At 40.5% G+C, this 14,287-nt stretch overlaps 1 protein-coding gene across 10 annotated transcripts in view; it reads right to left on the bottom strand.

Annotated features, from left to right (window-relative positions):
* Nucleotides 1–14,287, bottom strand: part of DST (dystonin) — a 482,507-nt gene that overhangs the window by 368,160 nt on the left and 100,060 nt on the right. For 9 of the 10 annotated variants that reach the window (XM_023544665.2, XM_010586936.2, XM_064287505.1 and 6 more), the window contains exon 4: nt 5,103–5,310. In XM_023544665.2, the coding sequence (XP_023400433.1) occupies nt 5,103–5,310 (208 nt within the window). Of the gene's footprint in view, nt 1–5,102; nt 5,311–5,471; nt 6,126–14,287 lie in introns of those variants that run through there. The other variant, XM_064287514.1, reaches the window with a different exon arrangement.

The raw sequence follows: 14,287 nt of genomic DNA on the forward strand, positions 1-14,287 counted from the left end.
CTGTAGTCATTTATTTTATTTAATCACCTCAACCATGACCCTTTGATGAAGAAACTGAAACTGAGAGAGGTTCAGTAAATTGTCCAAAGACACACAAGTGCTTAGTAAAAAAAAGGAAAAATTAAAATCTAAGTTTGCCCAAATCCAACGTCTGATTCTGCTTAGATTCTTCAATTCTAACTTCAAAGAATTCACATGGGACAAAAAGCCATATCTTAAAACAGCATTGTTACTGACTAACCACGTATCTTTACAGGCACTTCAAGACTGAAAAACCCAACTTACCGTATCCAGTAGCTTAAAACAGCTGATCTGTGTTGTTCTTCATAAAGGTCATTTATACAATGGGTGTTACAAAGCCCCTTTCCTTACATTGTGTCATTTATTCACACTGACCATGAGAGCCAGGGAGGTTATATATTAAGGTCCCAGATTTACAAAAGAAGAAATTACAAACAAAAAGCCATTGCTGTTGAGTTGACTCTTACTCATCTTGACCTGATGTATTATAGAGTAGAACTGCTCCATAGAGTTCTTGGCTGTAACCTTTATGGAAGCAAATAGCCAGGCCCTTCTTCCATGGTGCCGCTGGGTGGGTTCACACTGCCAAGCTTTTGGTTAGTAGCTGAGAGCAGTTTGTGCCACCCAGGGACCGTAAAGAAATGCAAAAGCACTTTTAAAAATATAAAGTGTCAGACACATGAAAGACATCCTTGACCCATCACCAGAATGATTTTCTTAAAGAGAAACCTGATTATGTCACTGCACTTCTAAAAACTCTTTCAGTGGTTCTCCACCACTTACAGCATAAATAGTCGAACCCTCTTAGTATTGCATGGAGAACCCTTACAGTTTCTGCCATGCCCTTCCAAATCCCATGTTTTAGCTACACACATTACTTAGAGTTCCCACTTAAACACATCTCCCTACCTTTGTTCTTGTGGCTCCATTCCTCAAAAATGGCCTTCACTTTCTCTCTAATTCCATCAAACTCTTAAGGTTCAGCTCCAGTGGCACGTCCTCTCAGAAGCCTTTCATGAACCTGGCCTTCCCCTCTCTCCCCAAGTTAATCAGACTCTCCTATTAACTGAAATAGCTGGATTCAGAAGGGGACATAAAATGAGGGATATCATTGCTGATGTCTGATGGATCTTGGCTGAAAGCAGACAATACCAGAAAGATGTTTACCTGTGTTTTGTTAACTATGCAAAGGCATTTGACTGTGTGGATAATAACAAATTATGGATAATATTGCAAAGAATGGGAATTCCAGAACACTTAATTGTGCTCATGAGGAACCTGTACATAGACCAAGAAGCAGTCCTTTGAACAGAACGAGGGAATACTACATGGGTGAAAATCAGGAAAGGTGTGTGTCAGGATTGTATCCTTTTACCATATGCAATCTGTATGCCAAGCAAATAATCAGAGAAGCTGGACTATATGAAAAAGAATGCAGCATCAGGATGGGAGGAAGACTCAATAACAACCTTCAATATGCAGATGACACAACTTTGCTTGCTGAAAGCAAAGAGGACTTGGAACACTGATGAGAATCAAAGCCTACAGCCTTCGGTATGAATTACATCTCAACATAAAGAAAACAAAAACCCTTACAAGTGGACCAATAAGCAACATGATGATAAGCAGAGGAAATATTGAAGCTGTCAAGGATTTCATTTTACTTGGATCTATAATCAATGTCCATGGAAGCAGCAGTCAAGAAATCAAATGATGTACTGCACTGGGCAAATCTGCTGCAATAACACCTCTTTAAAGTGTTAAAAAGCAAAGATGTCACTTGGAGAACTAAGGTGTGCCTTACGCAAGCCATGGTATTTTCCGTCGCCTCATATGCATGCAAAAGCTGGACAATGAGTAAGGAAGACCTAAGAATTGATGCCTTTGAATTATGATGTTGGCAAAGAATATTGGATATACCATGTTCTGCCAGAAAAAGGAACAAATCTGACTTGGAAGAAATACAGCCAGAATGCTCCATGCTCCTTAGAAATGAGGATGGTGAGAGATCGTCTCACATACTTTGGACATGTTATCAGGAGGGATCAGTCCCTGGAGAAGGACATCATGCTTGGTAAAGCAGAGGGTCAGCAAAAAAGAGGAAGACCCTCAGTGAGATGGACTGACAGAGCGGCTACAACAAATATAGCAACGATTGTGAGAATGATGCAGGGCTGGGCAGTGCATCACTTTTTTGTACACAGGGTTGCTATGAGTCAGAACCAACTTGATGCCATCTAACAACAACTAACTGAAAGGTTGGCAGTTCAAACCCACCCAGAGTTTCCTCAGAAAAAAAGGCCTGTTGATCTGCTTCCAAAAGTCACAGCCCCCAAAACCCTATGAATACAGTTCCACCCTGGAACACATGGGTTGTCATGAGTCTAAATCGACTGGACAGAAATTGGTTTGACGTTTTGGGTTTTATGGGTTCTCTTAATACTAAGTGTTTACAGTCCTTATAATTAATCCCTCACACCATATTGTAATTGTCTAGCAACACATCCATTTATCACATTAGATTATAACTTCTTTTATGACAGAACTGTGTGCTATTCATTTTATTGCAGGGGGTCAATAAGTATTTGTTAAAGTTAAATGAATTAAGGTATCGCACTGCCCACGCAGTCTCTTTGACTCCACAGACATATCCATATTCAATTCTATTTTTATGACCTTGAAAACAAACAAAAATATTAAATTCCCAGCTTTTTTATTCTAAGTAATGAGCACATCCTCACATCATTTCTGAATCTCATTCCATCTCTTATAAGGGATGAATTTCAGAGATTAGGTAAGTTTCAGGGATGGTGTGAAAATGTCTAATACACTTAGAAGCCAAAAATTTAATGGTATGTTTGCAAATTTTCACAGCACCATACTCCCTTAGCTACCCTGTTCCCTTATTCTCATACTGGGTGATCAGTGGCCACCTTAACACGTAATATATTTGAATCTCATAATTTAGCCCCATATTGAATTAGATATTTGTAGACTGCCCCCTGAGTCTATCTTCCATTTATGATTACTGTTTATGATTTGTGTAGCAAACAGCCAATTTACCAATGTCTATTTAAAACACAGTACACTTCCACACTAGGACTGTTTATACTGTGTTTGTTTTATCATTTTGTTCTGTTTTTGAGGAATTAGTGAAACCTTAAAAGTGCCTAACTCTGAGGTCTTAAGTGCATCCCTGCCACCAACTTCATAGCTATCCCCACAAATCATTCAGTGAATGGTTTAGAATGAATAAAACATGATCCCTGCCCTGAAGCAGTTTATAGTTTACTAATACTGTCAGCATCTGCACGGTACACTGTATCCAATAGGACCCCCAATTCTTCAATTTCTTTCCCACCTACTAGTTAAAGTTAATACCATCAAGTTTTCATGACTTCCTACCTAGTAGTCTTTCCCATTTTATATGATCTCATTGCCCCTGACCAACACCTGTCCTGGTCTCCTCTCATAACCTTCCTTCACCACCAAAAGCAAAATACCCATCTCTGCCACCATTATGAAAACTCTCAGGCCAGAAGCACCTTCTATGTTGCATAAAATTGCACAGAACAGGTATCTTCACTTTTATGCGCCAGGCCTTCCACGAGGCCCAAGAACTCACACAAACCCTCCTTTGACCCTAACCCTATCTTTCCCTCTCAGATGAGCCACACATCTGGAACCAGCAGACTCCTCCTCCTCTGCTGTGTGCCTCAGACCTGCAGGAGGTTCTTGACAGGACAAGAAATCAGGCCTCAGTGACTAAACATTTTTCGGTACTTGTGGAGGGAGATGAGAGTCAAGTGTGCCCCTGTTCTCTCTCGCTTGGCTCCTAACAGTCTCCATTCTCCCCGCTTCTCCCCTTCCCCATTCCACCCCTCCTTTTCAAAGGCCTGGGTGAGAACAGCCAGCATCTCACAACAGAAGCCAGAAGAAGCTCAAGGCTGTTGCCCCAGAAACCCTGACTAGAGAATGGCTGGCTAGGCGCTGTTTGTTTTTTCCATAATCACAAAAATCCTATTGGGGGGACACTAGGGGGACTCTCAGCCTCACTCCACTATGCTGCCTTGGTGGCTAGGATCTGGGTTGGCCCCCACTACCCCCTTGGAAAAAGAGAAAAGTACCAACCCTGCATTATAGTGGGAGGCAAAAGGGGTTGTGGGAGGGGGCCAGGAGCTGAAAGTTGGGGAGAGAGGAGAAAAGTACTTGGCCCTTGGGCTTTGCAAAAGAGTCGCCGGTGACATACTCCATCCTGCCCCATTGGCTTTTCAAAAATTATTGAGGGAATGGAGGAACAACAATCCCTGGAAGCAACTCTCACGCACAGAACACATACACGCAAACTGCTCACGCACTGCAGGGCTAGAGGATTGATTTCCACGGTGTTCTCGGCTTTCGGCTGGGTAAAACAAGCCATCACTTCTGGTTTAGCTTTTAAAGCCAGTGTAAGGGAACACCGCGTAATGCTGAACAGAAACATTGGCACCTCACAGACATTAATTAATAAGAAATGCAAGATCGCTAAACCCTCAAAAGCACTAGGGACAAAAAGCTGCTACAGCCACATGATACTGACAGAGATACCACATTAAGAAAAAAAATGACATCCAAGTTACTGGAACATACTTCTCGATCCTGGGTACCAAAAAACATGAATATCTGAATTAAATTTGCATAGCTCAGTGCCTCTGGGCAAAAATGAAAATGAAGGCTGCTTTCTCATAGCTTCCAGCAAATATACTACGAATCACTGGGGTTAATACTTTCAGATTGTCACAGTGGCTACTGCACTTAAATATGAAAGTTTAATGCAGATGTCTGTAAATACCTCCTTACATTTCCAAGGTATCGATTCATCCAACCAGAAAACAGGGCCAAACAGCTTAGTCACCAGCAGGCAGGGCAACTGGCTGTATTGACAAAACCGGGCAGAAAGTAAACACAGTCATCCTCCTCCCCCACCTTGAGCACAAATCTCTGCCCAGTGCATCAGCTCCCAGATATGGCCCCTAAAGAGCAGATGGGTGAATTTCTGCAACTCTCATCCCCCACTCCATCCCCTCCCTGGATGCTCTTACCTGCTATCCTAAGTACTGCCCTCTCGGCTGGGTCCAGCACGGAGCCCCCTTGAATCTTTCTTTTCGATCTCTCATGTCTAGGTAAATTCCACGGTAAGGTGTCTCCCGGAGCTGGAGATGCCGAGCCAGATTTCTGGCTGAAATCATCCTCATCGGAAAAATCCGCAGAGGAAGACATAGAGCAGCGATAGGATGCGTTCCCGGAACTCTATAGAGGATGACACAGAAAAAAAGCATTAACAGCAAAGCACTCGCAAACACTCATCGATTAAACCTCCTCTCCCCCACCCCTCCCAGCTGGGTCTGGCATCCCCAACCATCCTCAGAGCTGAGGGAATAAACAAAATAAAAATAAAACCCACAGCTCACCATCTTTTCTTGGCGAAGTCTTCGGTGGTAAAAACAATACCCAAGTAGTTCCAATACATGAAGATTTTTACGGAAGAAGTGTGTGGCCTGTGGTCCGGCCACCAGCTCACAAATGACTGGCCCAACAATGAAGCCAGAATCAACAGCCTTCCTGTTACAAATCTATAGTATTTGGCTCCCCCACCAGGACAGGAGAAACATTTCCATTACTAGACTGCTGGTTAATTCATTAATGCAAGTAACTTGAAGTTTCAAAAACAAAGCACAAATGCAGGATGTTGAGCCCCAATTCCCTTCCGCTTGAAGTCACTTCACCGCTGGAGTCTCCTTTCTGACCAGTCTTGATTCCCTTGTCCTCTTTATTTAATTTTCTTCATGAAATTGAAGCAGGTTCCCAGGAAAGAGCAAGGAGGGAGGAAGGGCTAATTCGGAGAATAGCCTTTTCTTAAGACTGGGAGAGCACAAAAGGCTGTTTTCAAAAGCCGAAGGCAGCGCCAATAAACAAACATCTGAACTCAGTTTACAGTTCTTGAGATAATTTAAACTTCTAACAAAGTAACAGCTGCCAATAATGTAAATGAGAATGATGCGGTGCAATGACAGGAAGCAGAACCCGTCTCAGCTCCTGGTCATTACACAGCAAAACGGGAAACATGATGCTTTCACAGAAAGCACTTTGCCGGAAGGTTTGTCCTTCCTTCTTCCTTCATCCAACAGAAGCCAATCTGCAGGGTCATCTCCTGCAAAAGGGTTATTATAGCTTCCATACAGAGAAAAGGCACAAGATAGTATTCCTGCCTTGCGTTCTTCATTGGGTTATGTTTGTCATTATTTTAGAAAGCCACCGGCTTACTAAGGAAACAAGGATGCTGACTGCATCTGTGCTGCGGTACAGGGTTATAAAAAATTAAGTTTTAAAGGGAATCTTCACTTTCCCACTTGGAATTCCGCTCTGCTGAGATTCACGGTGAAGATGCAAATCTGGTATAGCCTGAATTCCTGAAACGTAACTTGCAGCCATGGATCCCTAAGAAGCAGGAATCAGTGAGGCATGCTCCAATTTGAGCGAAAACACTGGGCTGTTCACAAAAGCAGTGACAACTGTAGCGAAAACAGGCTGTGTGAGCAACATCCCAAAGCACTCACCCAAGGCACATGAAATAAGCTCTAATCAGTCAGGACTACTGACCTTACCTCAGTCTGTTCAGGCATGTTGCTACACAGGGTCAACACCATCATTTTAAATGTACACTTGATACTTACTGCTAAGTAAGATGTGTAAAATTTATCTTTAACTCCGTTCTTCCCCCTCAAAAGCAGTCTTCCATTTTATTTTACATGATATTTCATCTCTTTAATTTTTAATTAATTTATTTAAATTTTGTATGTTTTCCTAGTGGCAATAATGTATTAAAGAAACTTGAGGCAAATAAATAAAATTGATTTCCCATATTGTAGCTAGAGTCTACAGAGAGTTGTGTGTGGCATTAAGTCAGTCACAATATGCTGTTCTCAACCTAATTTATTTTCCATGCTTCTCTGAAAATTATCTTGAGCTCTTTGAGGTTCTGTTGTTGGCTGGATCCATGGAAAAGAGTAACATTCTTAAAGACTTTTAAAAGAGTATTAGGTTTCTTTGGTGGCCTTCTATCTTCCTTAAAATGGCTTCCTACCTGTCCTTACTTAAGGTCGTCCTTTATCTGTGAGATTGTATTTCTTATTGTTGCCTGCACTATTTTAGTGAGTATAGCAATTTGATTGTTTATCTTTACAGAGAGACCTAGACAGGGAATAACTGGAAAAAGAACTGCTACTTACCAAAAACCACCGGTTATTGATTTTTCTGAAGTAAATTTTTTTAATGACCAGAGTCTCAGCTGATTGAACAACAAAATGTGATTTATGCCACGACATAAACACCATTAATGACACGTAGCCAGATGGGAACAGTTACTACCCCCAGACCCAAGGGTGTTGACAAGTGCAGCCTTTAATCTGGTAGTGTCATTGGTAAACAGATAAGAGAGAAAAGGAAGAAGAGGCAATCAGCAACACCTCTTTCAGCAATATATCATAAGAAAATAAACACACATACAAACTGAGGGAAATCAGACATGTTTACACATGGTAAAGTCTCTCCCAGGACATACAACTCAAGAGTTTCAATAATTAAAATATTAGGTTTATTTCACAAAATTTTCATAGATGCTTTTTTAAAACATAAGGTAAACCATAAAAAAAATAATCCCATTTGAACTCTGAAAATTCAGAATAGATTTAAATGAAGCTGCTTTGAACTGGATCGATCCTATAAGACTATTATAATTCTTTGTTGATTTGAACTGACTTGCCAATTCATGTTATTATCTCGAGAACTGGGGGAAGAGTATGTGGCACAGTCTCTCTTTTCTTTTGGCAAAAGCAAGCCTATTCTCTGACTCAAAATCTAGAGCCTAACCTTTGATGTGAGGCTTGGAAGGATAGGACAAAGGAAAAGGATTCCTGTGACCAGCAAAACCTATAGGTTCCTTATCTATTACTCTACTTCGTTGCCTAAGGTTTGATTTCTGTTAAAATACAAATATCTATGTCCATCAATAGGGGATTGGTTAAATAAATTTGAGTATATCCATACACTAGGCTGCCCTGCCCATTTAAACAAAAACATCCTAGATCCTCATTTAGCAACATGGAAAGAGGTCATGTAGAATGATTCCTATTTTGCAAATTAAAAAAAAAACTGAGTTATATATAAAGATAGATACCACTTACTAGTATGTTTACCAGTATAAAACATAAATAGTGGTGGTCTCTGGGTGATAACTAAGACTATTAATGGATTTAATATTATTCCTTATAATTTTATAATCTAAAACAAACACACACACAAAAAAAAAAAATTTGAAAAAAAGAAAAGATACTATGCAATAGGGTCAGAGAAAATATCAAAGACCCTATGAAGAAGTAACTATTTAAGCCAGTATTTTTAACCATTTTGGACTCATGGACGCCCCTGAGGAGCTGATGAAACCTATAGAAACTTCTCTCTAGAAAAAAGCATATAAGCAAATACACACGAATTTTGCAAATAATTTTATAAGGTTCACTGACCCACTGACCCCAGGTTAAGAATCCAATTTACACCATCATATGTCATCCCCACTTGACATGCTTGTTGAGAACAGGAGGAACAGGAAAAGGGCTGTGGAGTACCCATGCCAGAGAGGGGAGACGGTAATTAAGGTGGTGAAGACAAAGCAGACCTAGGTCATATATTTTTAACATTTGGCCTCTTCTTTATAAAAGACCATAAGCCACTTCTGAACTGATGTTGGATCATTACAACCAAAAAAACCCTTAGGCTGTGATCAACCAAAAAACCCTAGATAGTGTCTTATACAACCTAGTTATTAAAGCAGTTTTAACAACTGAATTAGACTACCAAAAGCTTTTAACTGAATTGCTAATAGCCAATTCCTCTGCATGGAATAAAAACAGTCAAAATTTCCTAAAGCCAGGATACCTACATAATGCAACATTTTTAGAAGAGGAAGTGAACAATAACGTTTCTAATTGAAACCCCGGTGGGGGGATCTGAGATAAGTACAATGGAACTACCTTAATTGGAAGCAGACCAGCCTTCACACCCTGATCTGTAGGAAAGTGCCAGGAAATTGTCTCTGCACCAGGCATTCTCTGAATGCAATGGAGAAACAAGACCAGAGATAAGGGTTTGTAAAATGGTCAGATTTTCAGAACTCCAGAGTCTGGAAAGTAAACTTTCAAAAACCCACATACTTATGATTTATGTACATATCTGTACGTATGTTATACTTCAAAATAATTTACAAAAAAATTTAAAAAATATATGACAAAATGCAGATTGTGAGGCCTTCTACAAGCTATCTGTCTTGGATTCTTCAAAAAGGTTAACGTCCCGAAACATACACACACAAAAGGTAGGGACTGTTCTAAATTAAAAGAGACCAAAGACATTAATAAAAATTCATAAACTTTGATTGGATTCCGAATTTTTTTTTCCCACTAAAAAAATATTTTAGGTGCAATTGGAAAAATCTGAGCATGGGTCATGGATTGTTCATTGGATGATATTAAGAAATTGGAGCCCTGGTGGAGCAGTGGTTAAGAGCATGGGTGCTAACCAAAACGTCAGCAGTTTGAATTTACCAGCAGCTCCTTGGAAATTCCATGGAGCAGTTCCACTATGTCCTACAGAGTCGCTATGAGTCGGAATCAACTCGACAGCAATGGGATTGGTTTGGGTTTTTGGTATTAAGAAATTATTCTTAATTTTCTTAGGTGTTGTTAGAAGATGCAGGAGGAAGAAGTCATTATGTCTGCACTTGTTTTCAATTGTTTTGAAAAAAAGAGAATAGTGAAATGTGACAATACTTTAATAACAAGTATTCACTGTACTACTATTTCAACTTTTCTATAAATTTGAGTATTTTCAAAATGGAGAGTTAAGGTGAAAACATAGCAAGGCCTTTTTCAGTTTCATTAAGTATCACTCTGAATTATGGTGTTGGTGAAGAATACTGAATATACCATGGACTACCAGAATGAGGAAACCCTGGTGGCATAATAGGTAAGTGCTATAGCTGCTAACCAAAAGGTCAGCAGTTCAAATCCACCAGACACTCCTTGGAAACTCTATGGGGTGGTTCTACTCTGTCCTATAGGGTCGCTATGAGTCAGAATCCACTTGATGGCAACGGGTTTTTTGTTTTTTGTTTTTTTTGCCGGAACGGAACAAATCTGTCTTGGAAGAAGTACAGCCAGAGTGCTCCTTAGAAACAAGGATGTCGAGACTTTGTCTCACGTACTTTGGACAGGTTGTCAGCAGGGACCAGTCCCTGGAGAAGGACATCAAGCTTGGTAACGTAGAGGGTCATCAAGAAAGAGGAAGACCCTCAAGGAGATGGCTTGATACAGTGGCTGCAACAATGGGCTCAAACATAGCAACGATTGTGACGACAGCACAGCACTGGGCAGTGTTTCGTTCTGTTGTACGTGGGGTCTCTACGAGTCAGAACTGACTCAACAGCACCTAATAACAAATGTGCTGCTTAGCCCCGGCCTATTCTCACAAGATCCCTAGGTAGCAAGAACATTGTGATAGCATCCATCCATGTAATTTCTCACAGCATTTCTTCAGAAACATTTAGGGAATCACCAGAAGCAGTGGCCTAAATCAACAGCTCTCCAGTGAAAGATGATCTGCTTGCCTGAGTCCTAAGCATAATTTTAGAAGGAAGGATATAACTGACATTCCTCTGTGTTATTCATTTAATATACAGTGCAAAACCGAAAACCAAACCTGGTGCCATCGAGTCGATTTCAACTCATAGTAACCCTGCAGGACAGAGTAGAACTGCCCCATAGAGTTTCCAAGGAGCGCCTGGTGGATTCGAACTGCTGACCCTTTGGTTAGCAGCCGCAGCACTTAACCACTACGCCACCAGTGAACACAGTGCAGTGCAGTGCAGTGCGGTGCAGTGAACACAAAACAAGCTCAATATTACAGTTTTTTGTATTTTACATAAAAAAAAAGACAACAAAATTTAGAAAAATTAAATATCCAATTGAAAATTCCCTTGATTAGATAAGTACAAATACTAACTTCTTACATATTGTATAAAAATCCATGGTAAGCCTGTCCTTATATATTAGTTTTTTTATTTGGAACTAAGTCAGAAAGAAAAGGCACACTGTCTGATTTTAGAGATCCCAGGGAAAATAACCTCCACCACAAACAGATGAACAAGCAAACAATTAAGGAAAATGTAAGAAAGTATGCTTAACCCCATGAAGACAAAGTAAGTTATGGTAAACTTGAGGGAGGGTGTGCTTTTCAAAATGAGTTGAACAATCCAAGTACTCCCTCATCAAATAAACAGCTCTTAACTAAACTCTCAACTTGAAACCACCTTTAAATAAGAGGGCCTCTGGCTTGATGCGGCTCCTGCTGGCTCTTACTTAACTCTGAGAGCCAGGGGAGACTGGGCAGAGCTGGAGAGGAAGGAGAGGTCACAGGGAGGGGAAGCTAAAAAGTTACTGCTTAGATCTGACTCAAGGGAGGGGGCTCTAGGTAAAGACTTAAGGAAGTCAAAGGTTTCTTTCTAGATAGCCAGTTCATCAGCCTATAAAAGAACACTGGAATTTAGGGTACAAACCCTTTTAGGGTATAAAGATTATGCACCGATTGGAGTGTTCCTTGCTACTGTACTTCTGGGAAGCAGGGCTCACTGTGAGACATGGGGAGGAAAGGTCCCACATCATTTTCCTTAGCTGTGTGGCCTCTAGCATGGCTCTACAAGGTGACTTATTACCAATAGTAGCATGGCTTCAGATTCTGGGAAGTCTTGGCTTAGTACTAAGACATTCTGGAAGACTTCCTTACTTTCAAATTAACCAGTATGTTCTAAGTAGACACATCATTTACTGAGTGACTGAAGTCAGGGACTTTACCAAGTACTTTCACTCATGTAATACCCACTGCAACCCAATGGTGGCATAGTGGTTAAGAGCTACGGCTGCTAACCAAAAGGTCAGCAGTTCAAATCCACCAGGCGCTCCTTGGAAACCCTATGGGGCAGTTCTACTCTGTCCAATAGGGTCACTATGAGTTGGAATCAACTCAATGGCAACTGGTTTGATTTGGTTTTTGCAGCCCAGTGATGAAACAGATGCTTAGAGAGGTTAAGTAATTTTTCCACAGTCATTATGCCATTCTGAAGATGTAATGAGTTCTTTTGACTCCAAAGCCTGTGCTCTTGATCAGGTGTTACTAAAAAAAAAAAAAAAAAAAAAAAAACCCATTGCCGTTGAGTAGATTCTGACTCATAGCGACCCTATAGGACAGCGTGGAACTGCCCCATAGGGTTTCCAAGGAGCACCTGGTGGATTTGAACTCCTGACCTTTTGGTTAGCAGCCCTAACACTTAACCACTATGCTACCAGGGATTCCAGGTGTTACTAAGCACCCTAAAATGTGTCCAGGCACTGGAAGGCACATATAACATGCTCATTCATGGCCCTTAAAGATTGTATCATGTACTTGGAGAGCCCAAAAGGATTAGACTTGTTTTGGGTAGCCAAAGGGTTTAGAACTAGACTTCAAGAGTAGAAATAATCAGGAGACAAGCGTCAGTACACAATTTCAAAATTCCAAAAACGTACAACTACTTAAAATTGAAAAGGACTGCTTTTCGTGGTAGTGAGCTGCCTCCTACTCCAAGGGACCAAGCCTGCACTGAGTGGAGTGATGAGATTACTTTATGGTCTCTTCCACCTCTAAGAATCTTTGGTCCTATGTACTCCCACACCTCCATACATCCTCCCCGCAATGAGACATTTGTAAAAGAAAAATTTTGTTAAATATCAAAATGCCAAATTTTTACGAAAATTGTAAAATTCTTTCAAAATTTTCACAAAACCCATCTCTTTTCTTTGCAAGAACACCTTAATCCAATCATTAAAATTGTAGAAATAGAGACGTCTAAAACTAGTTTGCATTTGAGCATCTGCAAACAGCCTTTTCCAAAGGAAGGACATGGTAAATAATTTGCCTAAAAGAAAAACAAACGTATGTCTGAAAATATCCTCACAAAACAGAAACACATTAGGAAGACAAACTCAAATAATGAAAACATCCCTTTAACTACAGAATACTTAATCTGATACTTAAAATGGATATTTACTTATATCAGTCAGTTAAAAATATTTCTGAAGCACCCATTGGCATCTGCCTTGGAGGAGCTTAAAATCAAACTGGGAGAGTGAAGATGACAAAATAGCCAACTTATAATTAAATATCATCTTTATGTATTGGGCTCAAAAATATATCTTCCAGTGGAAGGACATAAATACATACATAGAAATATGGTTCATAGTATAAACTCAATTAGGAGAGAAAGGCTGAGTCAGAAGATGCACTGGAACTTCTAGAAGCCAAGATGGAGGTGCAGGCGCCCCCACCTCCCTTACTCCTTCACAGGCTGTTGTCCTTAGCTGTCACTGAGTCATCTTCCAACTCTTGGCAACCCCATGCACAACGGGTGATCCATAGGGTTTTCACTGGCTGACTTTTGGAAGTAGATCACCAGGCCTTTCTTCCTAGTCTTAGTCTGCAAGCTCAATTGAAACCTGTTCAGCATCACAGCAACACGCAAGCCTCCAATGACAGATGTGTGGTAACTTCACATGAAGTGCATTGGCCAGGAATCAAACCCAGGTCTCCAGTATAGACAGCAAGAATTCTATCACTTGAGCCATCACTGCCCCCCATCCTTCCCAAAACTGTCAACCAATGAGAGTCATTCTGTAGATGCACTATGGTTGACCCACCCATTTTTAAAGACTAATTAACAGCAAACATCCAAAAATTGGAAAATTCCACAAGAAAATTCAGATATGACAGTAGCAATTTCCCCTTTTTAGGAAGGACATGTGCCTTCCAGTCTGACACAGTCCTTACCTGGCCCACTTTACTCATTTATGATACCTGGCCGTTGTAGCCGTATGAGTAGGGGCCCCTGACCCTGCATAAATTAAGGGATAGATGACAGTGTTCCGTTTAGAGAGTAAAGGAAAGGTGAGGGAGGGGAAAGATAAAGACAATGGTAACAACAGAAAGGAGATAGAATTTTAAAAAATAAGAAGAAAATAGGAGAGAAGGGGATAAAACAAAACTAAAAGAAGGGTACCAAAATATTTCCAAGAAATGGATGCCAAACGGAAATAGGTGGTGCCATGTTCCTACTGATGTCCAAGTGCTGATCTCATTCTGCTCC

This window comes from Loxodonta africana, chromosome 1 (assembly GCF_030014295.1).
Source record: "Loxodonta africana isolate mLoxAfr1 chromosome 1, mLoxAfr1.hap2, whole genome shotgun sequence".
Taxonomy (NCBI): domain Eukaryota; kingdom Metazoa; phylum Chordata; class Mammalia; order Proboscidea; family Elephantidae; genus Loxodonta; species Loxodonta africana.